The sequence below is a fragment of the Sturnus vulgaris genome, chromosome 10 (assembly GCF_052056855.1).
Source record: "Sturnus vulgaris isolate bStuVul1 chromosome 10, bStuVul1.hap1, whole genome shotgun sequence".
Lineage (NCBI taxonomy): Eukaryota > Metazoa > Chordata > Aves > Passeriformes > Sturnidae > Sturnus > Sturnus vulgaris.
The window spans coordinates 25,272,354-25,288,360 of record NC_142252.1 but is presented as its reverse complement, the minus strand read 5'-3'; the positions used below and the strand labels follow the sequence as shown (position 1 = coordinate 25,288,360).

Here is a 16,007-nt window from a genome sequence, read left to right as displayed (position 1 = left end):
ACAGAGGTGTTTGCAGGTCCTGTCCAGAAGCACCTGACGAGTTCAAGGGCCCAGGAAGGCAGAGCCTTTCTACAGATTCACCTCCCACGATCTGGGCTCAGCTCCAGGGTTCACCATCACATCCCCTTGGGCCTGTGTTTTTAGGAGTTCTCAGCAGAAGTAACAAATACAGGTACAATCCTTTAAAGTAATGCAGACCTTAAATTTGGCCCTTCTCTGGTGAGGGGAGCACATTCCCACCCTGTGTGTACTGGCCACCACAAATTCCTGTGCCAGGTCCAGTCTGAAGTCACCTGCAGCTTGTTTCAGGAATGGTTTATTGGGCATTCAGAGGGCAGGGGCACCCCACATGAGAGCTGGAGAGATGTGGAATTAGGAGATGAGAAATCATCTCCTAATTTAAGATCTACCCGAAAGACTGCCTGGCTTTTGACTGAAGTCATATTATCACACTACTTAGTATAAATAGTATGATATGATAATATCATGTCATACTACTGCTGTCCTGCAAAACTTAAAACTGCACTTAGACCTCCTGTTAGGGTAACCAGCCATACACTGAAGGGCCTCAGAGGATTTCCTGGCTGTGAGGTGGAAAAATTACCAACAGTCTGGTTTTTGTTTGGTTGGAATAAATTTATTTCATCTGTCTGTAAACAAGGTGTTTTTAATAGTTATGGCATTTTTTGAAATGCATATTAAATCAGATGAGTTAGACTGTATCCCAGATGTAACAAAGTGCAGGGAAAGAAATGGACAAATCAGCAACAAGAATTTGTTTAAATCTGTACATTATCCACAAGGCCCAACAATAGAAGCAAATACTAGAATGTCCCTAAGGTAGTGCCAGTCAAAAGAAACCCTCGGAGTCAGTTAAAATCCATCTCACAATAGCAACAGTTCATTTTTTTTTTTTTTTAACAATAGTATGGCACAGAATACATATTAAAAAATTCATCACAAGACAGCCAAGTCAGTTATTCCAACCACTACCATCTCCCATTTATTCTTTAGTATACAGAGTTCTGCAGTTCTTGCAATGGACATACAGGTCAGAACCGTGCCTGAACTGGGTTTGGTTACAGACATTTCAGATGACTCGTGGACAAGGCAGCTCACTCCATCATTTCTGCAGCAAGGGTGTGACAGGCCAGATGAAGATTTTTAAATTTGAAATGGTATTTTGACAGTTTAGCTTACAAACTACCGACCTTCATCCAGACAGTGGCTTCAGAGCAGCCAAACTCTGCACCACTGAGTGATCTGGCAGAAAGACTGAAGCCAGTCAGAGCTCCCAGGGTAGCTGAAGGTGGCAGTTTTCCACAATGACATTGCAGTTTCATATTAAAAAACAAAAACAACACCCCCCACCCCCCGACCCCCAAGCTGCAAATTAAAATTGGTCCTATGAGAAACTGAAACCAGACACACTCCAGCTGGTTATACCAGGCTAGCTAATGGCCACAGTGGCAGCCTTGCACAAGTCAACTACAGAACAGGAGCTGGCAAAAAAAAAAAAAAAAAAAAAAGTGCCTGAGCTATTGTAATGATGGAATGTCTGGGGAGTCCCTAGGATGGTGGCTTAAGGTCATGGGAGGAAGTACATGTGTACCCTTTCATAGTTTTGTGATTGCACTTGTTAAGCAGTACAACCTTCAGACAACATCAAGAGAAAGTAAGAGACTTAAGCTTTCAGTGAAGTGCAATGACAAAACTAATGTGACATTAATAGCTTTTGAGTGGCAAATTGGTTAAACAAACCAGGCACTATAAAAATGGGTGTAAGCAAACACATGGGTTTAAAAAACAGAAACAAAGAGAGGGACAGAAGTGAAGATATGCACGCACTTTTTCCTCCCATCCGTGCTCTGTGAAAGGAAGACTAGTGAGCTGTGACTTGCTCAAAGTGCTGAAGAGGCATTGATCAAATTAGATTGTACAATCGGCACCTTGTTTAGTATCTCAGTTGGTTTAGTTGTCAATATCACACTAATTGCTAAGACGAAGCAGAGCCTACACGTGGCATGTTCCCCTCCCAAGTTTCAAGTTATCATGCATATCATCGTCATGGTGGTGGCCAGACGGGCTCGTTACCTACAGTGTTACAGAGATGAACAAGAGGGAACTGGAGTTATGACAGTAGGAAATGGGTAAATAAAAAAAACACCATCTACCATCTACGGTCTGGTAGCACTGAGCACAAGCAGGTGGTGGTGCAGACAGCTGCTACGTGGATGGGGAGAGGCTGCTCAGACATCAGACCTCCTCAGGTATAAAGCCAGATCATATGCTTTCTTGTTGAGTGTCCCTCCATGGACACCTTCCTTTCCCATGACTATAACCAATGCTGGAGTACACAAGGAAACAAAACAGAAATGAAAAGAATTAAAGGGAAAAAAAAAAATAACACCTTTCCCCACCAACAAAGGGATACAAAGGAGACACAGGTTCATACCCCATCACCCTGCATTGCTAGTAAAGTTTCCAGAATGTAAGGTTTAAAGCTCACCGCCAGGAAAGTTTAATAGCAATCTTCCCCTAATACTTAACAGTCTGCCTAACAACTAGAACCCAGAGTCTCTCAAGTATTTTGCCATTGAGTATGCCTTCTTATTCAATCCGCCTCCATGGACCCCTTCTTTGCCCATTACAAAGACCAAGACTGAAAGAGAAAAGAAAAAACGTTTTTAAAAGTGTGTTAGACATGGAAATAATGCAGTTTTAAGCAGTGCAATAAACACAGTCAAATTCAAGATTTAGTATTTGGGTATTAAGCTAGTTTAACAGTTTTGTTAAAACACGGATGTAGATAGGGCTGGGAGAAGGCACAATCTGTCCTCAGGGACTTTTTTTTCTAACTGCGGAAGTTGTGAGAGTTCACTGCTAAGAAAAATGCCACCAGCTATCAAAAAAGCATTACAGTGCCTCTCACCATCAGGCATCACCCAGCAGGGAAATCCTGGCGGCAGTTTAAACACCTGTGGGGCAGGGGTGCAGTGTGTGTGCATGTATGACTGGAGAGTGGCAAAAGAAAATTCCCATCATCTGTGCTGTAGCAGCCACTGCTGGTATAGGAACCAGAGTAACTGCTCTGAGGCTGGTAAAAAACCCCAAAGGGTGAGTTGGGCTGAGACCTTCCGTGGAATAACACAACCATAAACACTTTTTACATAAGACAAAACACAGGGATAATTAATCGTCATGCTGAGGCTCTTCCCACTCCCTCAATTCCAGCAAGGTGTCTCAGACTGGTGAAAGGAACACTGGAGGCTCACCAGCAACAGCCACTGTGAGCTGCCATCAGATGTCCCCCAGCAGGGAGGGGGACACCATGAGCACAGGGACTGTTTGCCAAGCTGGGAATGCTGCAGCCAGTGTGCCTACACACAATCATACAGCGGGGCCCCAAGTTGTGCCATGGGAGGTTTAGGTTAGATATTAGGAGAACTTCCTCACCAAAAGGGTTGTCCGACCCTGGCACAGCTGCCCCGGGCAGTGGCTGAGTCCCCATCCCTGGAGACATTTAAAAGCCAAGTGGTTGTGGCACTTGAGTACATGGGTCAGTGGTGGCCTTGGCAGCACCAGGAGAAGGTTGGACTGGGTGATCTTGGAGGGCTTTTCCAGCCTTTATGACTCTATGATTCTACCTCCATAGCAATTGGCTTGTAAAAGCTTAAGACAGTTCTCACTGACATTTCACAAGTCAGAACTCTGCTTGTTTCACTTCAGTGCTGCCAACTCTCCTCCTGCACGCCTGCCCTGGGCTTTAGCCTACAGACACTTGCTCTGCCTTTGGTTTTACACCTATAAGTGAAAGTCCTGTCACTCATGAACCTGTTCCACAGCCAGCACAAAAATGCTAGCCCAGGTGCTCCCGACATAAGGCACACCACTCCTAGACAGTATTTCATTGAGTGGCTGGGCCATCATAGGTTTTAGTGGAAGTTAAATGAAGAGCACAAGGAGCAGGTGTGTGAGCATGAAGCACATTTCTCAGTGGTACCAGACTGGATGGGCTTTTTCTGCCTGGACAGACTTCAGCAGGCTCAATAGGAAGTGCAAGAAGAGTTAGTGTAGAACTTTTTAGTCAGGAGCAGCTCATACCTGAGATTCACATTGTTGCAGAATAAACTTTCCATCAAGCAATTTGCAACGAGAAAGCTGCAGTTACTGCCTGTCATTAACAGACCCCTCCTGAGCTTCGCGTATCAAGTGATGGAATACCAGCTAAGCCTGCTTGGAGCTGCAGCCTGCTTTTTCCTGCTTGTCAGAGACCTGTTAACGACTGCACAGCCTGGTGCTGGGCCGGGATGCAGGTGGGAATGGGGATGAGTGTAATTCTCAGTCAGAACTCAGCTAGAGCACCGCTGTCCAACCCCTTGCATCACTTCCCAAAATTAGCCATTAAATACAGGAGTTTGGTTTTCTTAATAGCTGGAATCTGTGCTTAGGGTCACATTCCTAACTGAGAGATCTGAAGACAGAGGAAAAAAAAAGGGGCTTACCTCGTCCAGCTCTGCCTACAGCAACATTATATGTCGGCTCACCACCTTGACTCTTTGTCCTGATGTCCATTGTGCAGTCACCATCGACATACAGGCTATCTCTGATCACAGAGCACTTCTTTGCACCAAGGGTCAGACCATTGGTGAAGAAACCCTCTCGGTCTTTTCCTACAATCATATCTATTTCTCCTGGCTGTAAAAGGAAAGAGTTCAGAGTTAGCACGGCGGGGTATATTGCTGAAATTTCTGTTTAGAAGCGGTCCTGTCTCGTGCGGAGAGGCCGAGGCAGTGATTTCCCCCGGCTCCCCGCAGGAAGTGCTCCAGAACACAGGGCTTTGTTAGGCGCAGTCTGCGCTGCTCGGCGGTCGCTGCGCGCGGGGGAGCCTCGGCCTCGGCAACTGCGGGCCCGAGCCCGTTAAACGGCGCAGGGCGCTCGCCGGAGCCTGACCCCGGGCTGCCGCGGGCTCCGTCCGCACCTGTCCCGGGAGATCAGCCCGGGGCCTGCCCGCACCCGCGGCATCAGCCGGGCTCTGGCCCGCCCGCGGGGCCCGGGCTGCTCCCGCGGCCGCGGCCCCTCCGCCTCCCCCTGGGGAAGGGCCCCGGGCCCGGAGCTGGGGGTGCGGCGCGGGCCCGGCCGCACCGCGGCGGCCGCAAAGTGCAGCGTCACGGCGGGCCCGGCCCCCCGACCGCGGCCCAGGCGGCCCCGCTCCGCCTCGCCGGGACCGGGCCCGCCGCGCCCGGGGCGGAGCCGCGTGGGGCCGGGGCAGCCGCGCCGGCGGCCGCGCAAGGGCCTTGTGTCGGGGCGGCGGGGCCGCGGAGCCGGGCGGGCCGGGGGCGCGGGCGGGCAGGGCGGGGGAGCATCAATGGCAGAGCGCCATCTTGGCGGAGAAAACATGGAGCCGGCGGCGCGGCAGCGCTCGAGCCGCCTTCCTCCTCCTCCTCCTCCTCCTCCTCTGCCGCACGCCCGCCGCCCGAGCCGCACCGGGCCCGCCGCCCGCACCCCCCGCCCCGGGCCGGCCGCCGCCCCCGCCCGCGGGACCGGCCCCGCGCCGCTCCCGGCGCGCACAAAAAGGCGGCGCGGGCGGCCGGGCCCGCGCCCCCCGCCCGCAAGGTGCCCCCGGCCCGCCGCCCCCGCTCCCCGCCGCGCTCCCGCCGGCCCCGCTCACCGTGATGCTCTGGAAGATGCCGCCGGCCGTGGCTGCCCAGACGTACTTGGCGTCGCAGTAGCCCACAATGGCGGCCTCCTGGCAGCAGCCATCGCACATCAGGTTGTCCACGTAGCTCTGCCAGCCGGCCATGGTCGCGGGGCGGCGGGCGAGGGCGAGCGGGCAGCGGGCGGGCCGGGGGCGCGGGGCGGGCGGCGGTCCCGGCGGTGCGGCGGCGGAGCGGACCGAGCGCTGCGGCGGCGGCGGCGCGGCCCAGCCCAGCCCTGCGCTGCCGCGCCGGGGGCGGGGGGAGGAGGGGCGCGGCCGGCACCGCCCCCGCGGCCGGGGGGAGCGGGGCCGGGGCGGGGCCGGGAGCGCTGCCCGGTGCTCGATGCCCGGTGCTCGATGCCCGGTGCTCGATGCCCGGGTCCCGATGCCCGGGGCCGCTCGGCGGTCGGAGGTCGGTGCGAGCAGCCCCGGGACCGCTGCGGGGGGCTGGCCCGGCCCGGCCCGGCGGAACTGCGGAGCGGGCGGTGCTGGACCCTCCCCGCGCCCGGCCCGGACCGCCCGGGGCAGAGGCGCGGCGGGGCCGGACACCCGTGCGGCCGCCCCGATGGCCCCAGCGGCGGCCGGGAGCGGCCGGGATCGGTGAGTAGCGGCGGCCGGGCCGGGCCGGGCCGGCTCCCGGCGCTCGGGGAGCGGCGCTGCGGCCCCGGCTGTGCCGCTGGGCACGGCGCTGCCCGCTGCCGTCCCTCCCGTGCCCCGCTCCGCCGCGCATCCCTCCGGCTGCGTTGTTTCCAGCATCTCTCGCCTGCCTGCGCGCCCCTCGGACAGGGGCTGAGCCCTGCCTGCCTCGCCCGTGCCCTTCATCCTCCCGCACCTCCCTGTGCGTGCCTGGCTCACACACCAGCATCCCCTGCATTTTATTTCTACAAGGCGATGTAAATGGCGATTTTGGGGTTTATTGTTCTAGGTTCCACCAAGTCTCTGTGGCAGTAATTTAGTTCCACGTTCGTTTACAGCACCTGAGGCTGGTGTCATTTGTTTGCTGCGCTGATGCTGGGCCCTGGGCAGGATGGCTTCGCTGCTCCAAGGCTGTCCTGGGTCGCAGGAATGTTCACCAGCGCCTTAAGGGCCTGTTCCGAGGCAATTGCTCTGTTTTCTGTAACACTGAAATTGCTAGGAGGATCATCTTGCTTTTGAGCAGAGTGGGTTTGCTTTACTGGATGACTGTTGTGGTTCTTGTGGCAATGGAGGCTGGTGGGATGTGGCATGGCTCTCCGTGCCAAGAGCTTTGTGCCTATAATTCAAGAAGTTAGATCTCATCCCTGAATATGCCAAGGCACAGAACACAACAAATGAATCTGCCTTTTCCTGACCTTTCCTTAACCTTTCCCTTTATCCTTCTTTTCCTTTACCTTAAGTCCCCAGGTGTTAATAATGGATACCCCTACAGCACAGGGTTTCATAGTCCTTTAACAACCTAGTTCTGTGGTCATGGGATTGAGTGTTGTTTAGTACTAATTGCTTGGATTGCTAGGTACTTGGAAAAGGGCTCATTTGCATGTTTTACCTTAATTCCATGAGAGTTTTTTTTCTATTTTGTTGTCACAGTGCCTTTATCCCTCTGAATGTGGACAGCGTCATCCATGTATCCCAGAAATATTCTCATGTCACTGTATCTACCAACGAATTACAGTCTTTAAAGTTGCTTTCAGCTTTTAAAAGAGCTAAAACATTTTGTGAAGTTTGGCTTGCCTTCATCATCCTGCCTCCAGAGGTTCCTTCCATGGGAAGGAGAAAATGTTCTTTTCTGTCTGAAGATGCCATTGTGGGTCACTTCTCTATTTATTCCTGGCCTGTAGGAGGTCCCAGTTAAACATTCTTGCTGGCACAAAATGGAATGCGTCCATCTGAAATGAATGGGAGGCTGATGTGCCCGTTACTTTCAGAGTTCAACCAAAATGTGTTTGATTTTTTTGTTGATTGTCTTCAAGTTGCAATAAGGATTCCAAATTGTGTTACTTTAATAAGTGGATTTAATGGATATAGAGACAGACATCTCATGACCCAGAAGCAGGCCTGGAGGATTTTGGAGCTGCTTATTTGCTATGCTAGTGTCATCATCCTTTGATTCATAAGAGGTGGGCTTCTCTTGGACAGCAGGCTGCGTGGTACAAGCATGCAGGTATCTCACACAAGAACCTGGGGGTTTCCACGACTTTGGCCAAAGGCTGTGCCCCTCTTACCTGAAGGGATCTCACCCTTCAGCACAGTTGCCCATCCCTTCTGCCCGTTCTGTGCCCTCCTGAGCCCTTGCCGCCCGTGATCTGATGATCTAGCCCAGTTTGACAGGGGCACTGCCAGCCCAGAGCTGGGCCAGGCTCAGGGAGAAGCATCCAGAGGCAGCTCGGTGGGAGTGTGGTGCTTCAGTGCTTTGCCTCTTTGCCAGGGGTTTCAGCTGTGTGTCAGAGTGCAGAGGCAGTGACACTGCTGCTGCCTCACGGGAATGTCACCTTTTGTGGCAGCTGATCACGGTGTGAGGGCTGCTTTGGTGTGCGGGTTGTGTTAGTGGTACAGGGAATACACACATCTGCTTTGAATCACTTAAATTGGAAATAACTGCTTGGAAGTCTGGGATCTCCTTAACCTACATGGTTGGATCAGAGTAGAGGATTTCACACCTACTTGGTAGCTCAGCTTCTAGTTGTGTTATTTGTGAACTAACTAGTAATATATTTAAAAAATGAAGTCTAAATTGGGTTGCTATTATTTAATGTTTCAAAGCTATCAGGTAGCTTTTATAGTTTGCAAATTCAGCAGTCACCAGTGGTGTTTCTGAAAATCATGATTTTTAATTTTATTTTCACTCTTAAGTGCCTCATTTGGTTGTGTGTTATGTTATACAATCAGGGCAGGATGGATTTAAGAAAAGGAGGGTGTGCTCTGTATGTTTAAGATTGTAAGAGCGGGGACCTCTTGGGTTGTTGGGGTTTTTTTGCTATGAGAGTTAAGAGGAATTTGAGACATTTCTGAAGCGAAATATTTATGTATGTATAAAAATATCCTTGTTAAAATTGATAGACATAGTAGGTCATTTTAACATCAGTGCCCAGACTCACATATGACATGAACTGCTTTGTAAGCTATAGCCATATGGTAAAGAGTTGTGAAATCATAATTTCTTGCATTTTAGTATCTTCCTACATTTCACCTGGTAGTTGTCCTTTCTGGAATTTAATTGCACCCTACAGCCACAGTTTGGTAGGATTTTGTGCAGCTTGTAACAATTACTGGTCTTTTGCTTCAGTTCAGAACTTCGTCTAAGATTGATATTGGATCACATCAAAGAAAAACGATAATTTGAAAGAATTCTAAATTACCAGCTGTGCTTAACCAGAGTGTACTCAATATTTACAGCTTTGTGAGAAACTTGACTGCTTTTATATTGTTAACAGAAAAACTGAAATTGGCCGAAGGCTTGAAGGAGGGTTATATTTTGTGAGTAATGTAACTTGGGTTTTTCTGTCAGTACTGCTGCTGTGTTTGGAATGATGTAAGATAGTGATGTGAGCTCTTCTGAGGGGTTTCCCTTGCTTATTCCTTGTTTAACCATCAAGTTCAAACAGAACAAACCCACAATGTAACTCTGAAAATCAGATGCAAGCATGGGAATATGGCCATGTCATATAAGAGCATGAAATTGCCTCCATTTCAGTGGCTTCCAGAAGTACTTAAAATAGGAGGAAGGACAGTTCTTTGGGGATGTGATTTACAGACTGGCCAAAGCACTAAAAAAGATTTCTAAAGTCATGGAACTTTGCTCATCTTTAAGATTTTAAGGTGAATTTTTGATCTTGCTGGTGGCCAACAGAAAATAAACCTTATTCTTAGAAATTAAAGTACATTGTTTGTAAACTCTTACTTGGAGAGGGAGTGTCAGGTTCATAATGGCGTTTTTGGTGAGTCCCTGTGGGAGTACCAAGTTCAGAATTACAGTGGCACAGCTTTGTGTGCCTCAGCTGCCGAGCAGACTCCTGGATCCTGCAGTATTTTGTTTTGCTTAAAGTCAAGCAAACAGAACTCGAATAACTGTTAAGTCTTCAGTTATGAAGTAAGGGTACGAAACTGTGGAATTGATTAAGTTTGTAGATGGCTCGACACAGTGTTGGGAAGGTGGGAACACACTCAATCTAAGGTCTTTATGTTCTTGTGCCCAAACTCGTGGTGACTCATCACATGCCTCTGGCAAATGGCTCTTGCAGTGGGTGAAAGGTTGTGGGGAAGTTAATCTTAAAAGCCAAAACTAAGGCTAAGAAATACAATGAGAGGGTTGGAGAAGCACAAAGTTAGAGGGAAAGCAGAAGAGTGGAAAATGAAGCACAGCAAGCACAGGCTCTTGACACAGTCATTTTTTAATGGCAATTTGTGCAGTGTGGTTTAACAGGGACAGTTAACAATCTTACTGTGGTGTAAAGTCTGAACCTGTGACCCCTGGGCACACTTCACTGACCACAATGAACAGTGATAAAAGGTGAAAGAGAACATTTAACTTTTCACAGGCTTCATCTGCTTAGCTTTTTCTCTGTTACAGTTGACTGGTAGAAAAAATTTAGCTTTTTAATAGTTGATCTGCATTTTTTCACTGTGCTGGCACGCAGTAAGAAGAAAACCCAGTTGCGACTGTTGTGGTGCACGGCAGGAGCACGGGACCCTCTCCCAGGGGACAGCATCGTGGGCAGCAGCGTTGTCCCAGCTGCTCCTGGTGACAGCCTGACACACAGTTCTGTTTCTCTGGCTCACAGGTACTGACGGGGATTGTTTCTGCACCACTTTCTGCTGCACCTTCAGTCACCTGCATGGTGCAGCTGGGGAGCTCTGCAGCTTTTTCAGGGCGTTATTTTCTTCATTCAACTTGCTTGCACTGGTAGAATCTGCAAATGTTTGTCTTCATGCTGTTTCTGCTGCTGATCACAAATGATTTTGCTGTTAATGCTTATTACTTGTTAAAAATCCAAAGGATTTTTGAATCACAGATACATAAATGTATCTGTGATACACAATTTATACCTAAAACATTCGCTGTCTTCAAAAGCATTTAAAAATAATTCTGAAGTCTAAAAAGCCGTATTTTCCCAGCAAAATGATACCGTTCTAACCTTATACCAAATTTTTATTTAGCCACAAAAAACTTGATCCTAGCTATAAGCAGCAGTCAATTTGTCTGCTGTTAGCTTGTCACAGAAGAGCCAGTGTATATTTACTATTTAGAATATTTTGATGTGAATTTTTGGTAGTTGAAGTACTACTCAGTTTCATCGTAGAGAGAATTATTTCTGCCATAGGTGTAGTGCTTTTCTCTTAATTGCATCCACTCAAAAAAATATCACATTTTTGAGGAACAAAGTACATGAAAATTATTCTGCTCAAAGTTGTCTGTGTAATCTTAGAAGAGGTGTTTTGTGGAAACACGACTTCCACATGTGAAAAAACCCTTCATTGCTTTGAGTGAACCATCTGAGCAGCTGTCCTCTTTACACAAACCTCCTCCTCGTTTTGGATCAGAATAGTTGTGCCTACAGGAGTTGGGACATGCGGCATGGCTTTGTTACACAGCTAGAAACAGGTGCAGTTCTAGCACTTACCACTGGAAAAAAAACCCACAGAAAAAGAGAGGAGACGAACATTAGCAGCAGCCAGACTCTGCGGTGTGTGGGTAAGACACCGTTCTCTGTGCTGCCATCGGCAGGTGTTTGTGAGGAGCCAGGGCATTTCAGAGCCACTGCTGGCTTTGGGCAGGGGTGAGCAGCGTGAGCTGGGATGCACAGGGCAGGGAGGGGAGGTGCAGGAGGGGCTGGTGATGGAGCTCAGGTGGGTTCGTGTTCCCGGGTCCCTGGATGCAGAGGGGAGGTGCAGGAGGGGCTGCTGATGGACTCAGGGCCAGGTGCCCCTCTCGGCACGGGGCGTTCGTGTTCCAGCTGCTGAGCCTGAGGTGTTGCAGCTGCTCAGTGCAGCCTTTATCCCTGGGAGAGCCATTCCAGAGGGATGGACTGGCACTCCGCCGTGCCAGGCTGCTGCTGCTCCTCCGGGAATGTTTGCTGCTTTCCGAGCCAACATCTCCCAGTAAGCTCCCGGCCCTGGCACTAGATGGAGCTTCGATCTACCCGCACTTGGAAGTCTGTGAAGTTCAACAAGATGAAAAGAGAGAAGGATACATGAAGATGTGTGCCTGCTGCTACACTTACAGAACCTCTTTCCCCGCTTTTTAGCAGAGTGATGTAACTCATAATTTAAATTTAAACTAAACGAAAATTAAAACATTGCTGCAGAATCTGCTTGATCTGGTATGTGCATTATAATCATTAGCACCCCTTAATGTACTCTCAGGTTCAGGGTGGAAGTTGCTGTAAATTAAGTGTACTGGACATGTGCTGCAGATTTAAGCTGATGCCTGGGCTGTGCTCAATAAAGGTGATGCCACTTCTGAACAAAGTACTTGGTTATATTTCAGGATGTGGTGGGGATGACCACCCTTTCTGTTTGCTGTGCTCATGCAAGAATACATTTGTATTTTCACTTTGTGCTACAAAGCTAACATTTCAGAATCTTCTAAGTCACCTCATTTTTCCTCCATGTGTTATCCTTGAAAAAAGTGAACAAATAGAAAAAAGAAAAATGAGCTTTAAAAATGTAGTGTTTATACTTTTCATTTAGCAAGCACCATGTTTCACAGGCCACACACACACATCAGAAATTTAGGACCATTTTTTCCTGCTACAGAAGTAACTGGAAGTAGATTTAGTTTTGTTCTTGGGTGCCTGTGATATTATCAGCAAGAGACTGGTTTAGTCAAAACTCTTGTTCAAGCACTGAAGTAGTCATAAAAGAAACTGAAGTTGGGAACCAAAATGGTGGCACTCATAACAGATTTTGTCCTTAAAGCACTGAATATTGTTTTGTTGCTTCACTACAAAATCTGACATTGAATTTCAGTCTCCAGAGGCTTTGTGCTCACCAGCAGGAGGATAGGGAAAGCCTCAGCAGGGCACAGAACATTTATGGGGTGCCCTTAACATATCCTGCAGAGATTGCCATCATGTTCTCTTAAAGAAAGATTTGCTTGTTTATTTTTTTTAATAAATCTGTTATTTGCCTCAGGAATGCCTGTTACACTTGGTGTGGGACATTAGAGGAAGGTCTTTCGAAATCTCACACCTGAACTTTAGAGAGCTATTCTGTCATTTGCCATTGCACTACATCTGTCACTCTGCAGCCTTCCAGAGGAGTGGAGCTTCAACAGTTACTGATTTACAAAATGTTCAACCATTTTGGTTCATTTTGATTTCTCTTCAGTGAACAAATGAGGGTGTGAGCCAAAATCTTTCATGTCTATCACAGGTGAATATCACCAGGTGAGCAGGCAGTCATTTTGTCACGTTGGGCCCCTCTGGCAGGGACAAAACCACTCCTTGAATACGAGGGGCATGAGCAGGACGTGGGCACTGGAGTGCCCTGCAGCAGCAGGACCCATGTGCTTCCCAGGGCTCCAGAAGATCTTTTCCTGCATCTCTGGAGACTGTAGTTGTAGAAACAGGGGCTCTGGGCATTCAGGAAGCTGGTGAACAGGAATGTTGTGAGGAAGAGGCATTTGCCAGAGCAGGAATTGGACTCGAGTGAGTCTGGTCCTGCAGCCTCTGATGGCTGTTCTCTTTGTCCTCCCAGCTCATGAACACTTGTGCTTGAGCTAGTTCCAGAATGACTGGCATGAGGAAACCTGCCAGGAGCAGGGAAAGCCTGTGCTGTGGGGAACTTCCAGCACAGCATTCAGGGAGCATGGCACCTGCCAGGCACCGTGAGCAGGGAGGCAGCACAGCAGCAATGAGTGTGTGTGTGTGTGTGTGTGTGTGTGTGCTCCCTTGGGAGGGGAGTGCTGCTGGGCCTGGCTGTGAGCCCCGCTCTGGGCACTGCTGGTTCCTGTTCTAGCCTGAGCAGAGCATGGTTTGGTGAGCAGGGCAGGAACGTGAGGAGACACCGTGCAGACACCAGGGAGTGGGGCAGGGCTCCGTGTGTGCTGTGTCCTGTGGCCACTGTCCTTTCCCTGCCCTTGGAGAGGCTCCAGCGTGGTCAGAGCACAGGACAGAGGCACAGCAGCTGCCCTTGGAGTGCAGCAGCTCTCCTAGAATGGCAGGGACAGCCACGGTTCCATGAATAGCAAACCAAGGGAGCTCACTGAGCTCTCCTGGGCAGCCTCAGCTGCTCCACGGCCACCACACTGCAGCTGCCTCATCACTTCCAGAGTGGCAGGGATTGCAGCTTTCAGGCCCTAAGGATTTTGCTGGTTTGTTATTAATTTTAAATTGATTAAAATGGATTTTTAAAATACCAGGAGACATTTGCGTAAAGAAATGGTTATTAAAAAAAAAAAAAAGAAGAAGGGAATAGTTGGTCTGTGGGAGTTAATTGTGTGCTTACCAGCCACTGGCTCCTGCAGCTGAGGACACCCATTGCAGCTTGGAGGAGTCTTATGTCAGCTGTTCTGTCCTGGCAGATTAACAAGAACAGGATTAATCCATCATTATTATAAAAACCTGAGAACCAGAAACTGTCCTTTCTTATACCCAGTGCAACCCCCGGTGCCCTTGTCCACAGCAGAGTGGTATTACAGTCTCAGCTACACAGCTTTGTCCAGAACTCAAGATCTCCTGGGGAAGTGCATCCCTGCAGGAGCATCCCATTCTCTCCAGCATCTCCCAGTGCCTGACAAGCTCCTGGGGTGGCCTGTGGGCTGTCTGTGCTAGGAACAGGCTGTGTGTCCCCTGCTCAGCCTCCCAGGAGGGTGCCACAGCCAGGCTGGGCAGGACAGATGGGTGGAGGATATTTTAGCACTCTCAGAGGGCAGTTCTACATGAGCTTCTCCCCTGGGATGTTCTCAGTGCTGTGCCCACCCCGCTGTGCCAGGGGGAGCTGCCTTACCCTGTGGAGCAGGGACATTGTTGTCCCCAAAGATTTCCATCTGCTGCAGTGGAGCTGCACAAGTCAGGCTTGAGCAGAGATGAATCTTTTCCCTTGTGCATCTCCCCTTTACCACTGCTGGGGCATTGGGTGCAGCCCACCAGCCAGCCAGCAGCCCCAGGCTGCCCAGGGACCTGCCCAAGCCACTGAGGATCCTTCTGTACATGGTGGGCTCCAGAGATGGAGGAACCTCCTTCTTGGAGGCTGCAGAAACAAGGTCAGAGCTCCAGCTCCATCGGGATTTCTCCCTGAGAGTTCATCCTGGGGCCCCCAGCCCCAGCATTCTTCCCACTGCTCTGGAGGGGTCGGGGGCTGCGTGGGCAGGGGGCCAGGTCTGGCCCTGCTGTGTTGGTAGGGATGGTGCTCTCTTCAGTGAAAGTCAGCGTGAGCTCAGGCAGCATAAACAGATTAATTGATGTAGTTCTTTGTCCAGTAAATAAACACCAACAAATTAATTTTTTTTTTAATGGGCAGATGGAAGGTTCCACAGTACTTCAGAGAAGACAAGGCAGGAAGGTGAGAGGAATGAAGAAGCAGAACATGGAATCCACCTGGAGACAATGGAGCAGCAGACATTGCCTGTCAGCCTCTTTTATGTCTGTCTGAAAAAAGAGACCTGTTATTTCAGTGAAACCAAAGAGTGAAAATTAAAAAGCAAAAACGGTACAGAACAGAAGACTTTTGCAAAAACAATTTGACACTTCCTATTGGTTGAAGTAATGGAGCAGCAAATTCTACCAGCTTGCATAAAAGCAGCTTTGGTCTGCTTTAAAAATGCCTGTAAAAGATAGAGTGATGTCACTCGTGTGCTGTTCACCTGTCTGTTCTCACCTCCAGGTGTCAAAAGCTGAAGTGCTGTAACTCTGCCAAGGCAGAGCCCATTTCTCCTGCCCCAGCAGCTGCCCTGGTGTGTGCTGTGGGGAGCCTGGCCCGTGAGGACACAGAGCTCCTGCTCGCTCCTGCTGTGTCAGCTCGACAAGCTCCATCTCTCTGCTGGGTCCTCTGCGACCAGGTAGGATGGGCTCTTCTCAGGGCTTCGTGTCCCCCCTTGGAGCAGAGTTTTGTCCCCAGGGTTCTCACTCGCTGGATGTGCTTCCTTTGGCTTCACCTGGGCCCTGGGAATGATGACAGAAGAGCAGTTTGTGTTGTTTTATCATAGAATGGCTTATGTGGAGCTTTTAACATGTTTCAATTTCTTTCCAAGCAGGCTACTTTCCAAATTAGTTAATTATATGAACAAATTCCTTTTTGTGCTCAGACAAAATCAGATTTAGTGTTTTACTCAAATTAGAAAATTATGAAGTCAAGTAGGAAGAGCACTGGGTTACAAAATGTTCTTGCTTCA

The 16,007-nt window shown here is 49.5% G+C and overlaps 2 protein-coding genes across 25 annotated transcripts in view; one reads left to right on the top strand and one right to left on the bottom strand.

Annotated features, from left to right (window-relative positions):
- Positions 1 to 615: 615 nt before the first annotated feature.
- On the bottom strand, positions 616 to 5,930 carry PFN2 (profilin 2). Its single transcript, XM_014886135.2, has 3 exons — positions 5,672 to 5,930; positions 4,506 to 4,698; positions 616 to 2,662 (listed from the first exon to the last, which is right to left on the bottom strand). Exons 1-3 carry the CDS (start codon positions 5,801 to 5,803, stop codon positions 2,565 to 2,567), a joined length of 423 nt encoding a protein of 140 aa, XP_014741621.1. The 5' UTR covers positions 5,804 to 5,930; the 3' UTR covers positions 616 to 2,564.
- LOC106859128 (uncharacterized) overlaps positions 5,694 to 16,007 on the top strand; it is a 47,461-nt gene continuing 37,147 nt past the window's right edge. For 10 of the 24 annotated variants that reach the window (XM_088171148.1, XM_088171157.1, XM_088171153.1 and 7 more), the window contains exons 1-2: positions 6,260 to 6,298; positions 15,500 to 15,674. In XM_088171148.1, the coding sequence (XP_088027274.1) occupies positions 6,264 to 6,298; positions 15,500 to 15,674 (210 nt within the window). In that variant the 5' untranslated portion in view covers positions 6,260 to 6,263. Of the gene's footprint in view, positions 5,774 to 6,188; positions 6,299 to 6,476; positions 15,675 to 16,007 lie in introns of those variants that run through there. The other 14 variants (XR_015805837.1, XR_015805832.1, XR_015805841.1 and 11 more) reach the window with 10 other exon arrangements.

What these genes read in the sequence shown, in the direction of transcription:
- PFN2 (XM_014886135.2), bottom strand. Translation starts at nt 5,803, where the DNA reads ATGGCCGGCTGGCAGAGCTACGTGGACAACCTGATGTGCGATGGCTGC. An exon ending in GCATCTTCCAGAGCATCACG is followed by an intron (nt 4,699 to 5,671) that starts GTGAGCGGGGCC and finishes TTCCTTTTACAG; the next exon opens with CCAGGAGAAATAGATATGAT. An exon ending in TGTAGGCAGAGCTGGACGAG is followed by an intron (nt 2,663 to 4,505) that starts GTAAGCCCCTTT and finishes TTTCTCTTTCAG; the next exon opens with TCTTGGTCTTTGTAATGGGC.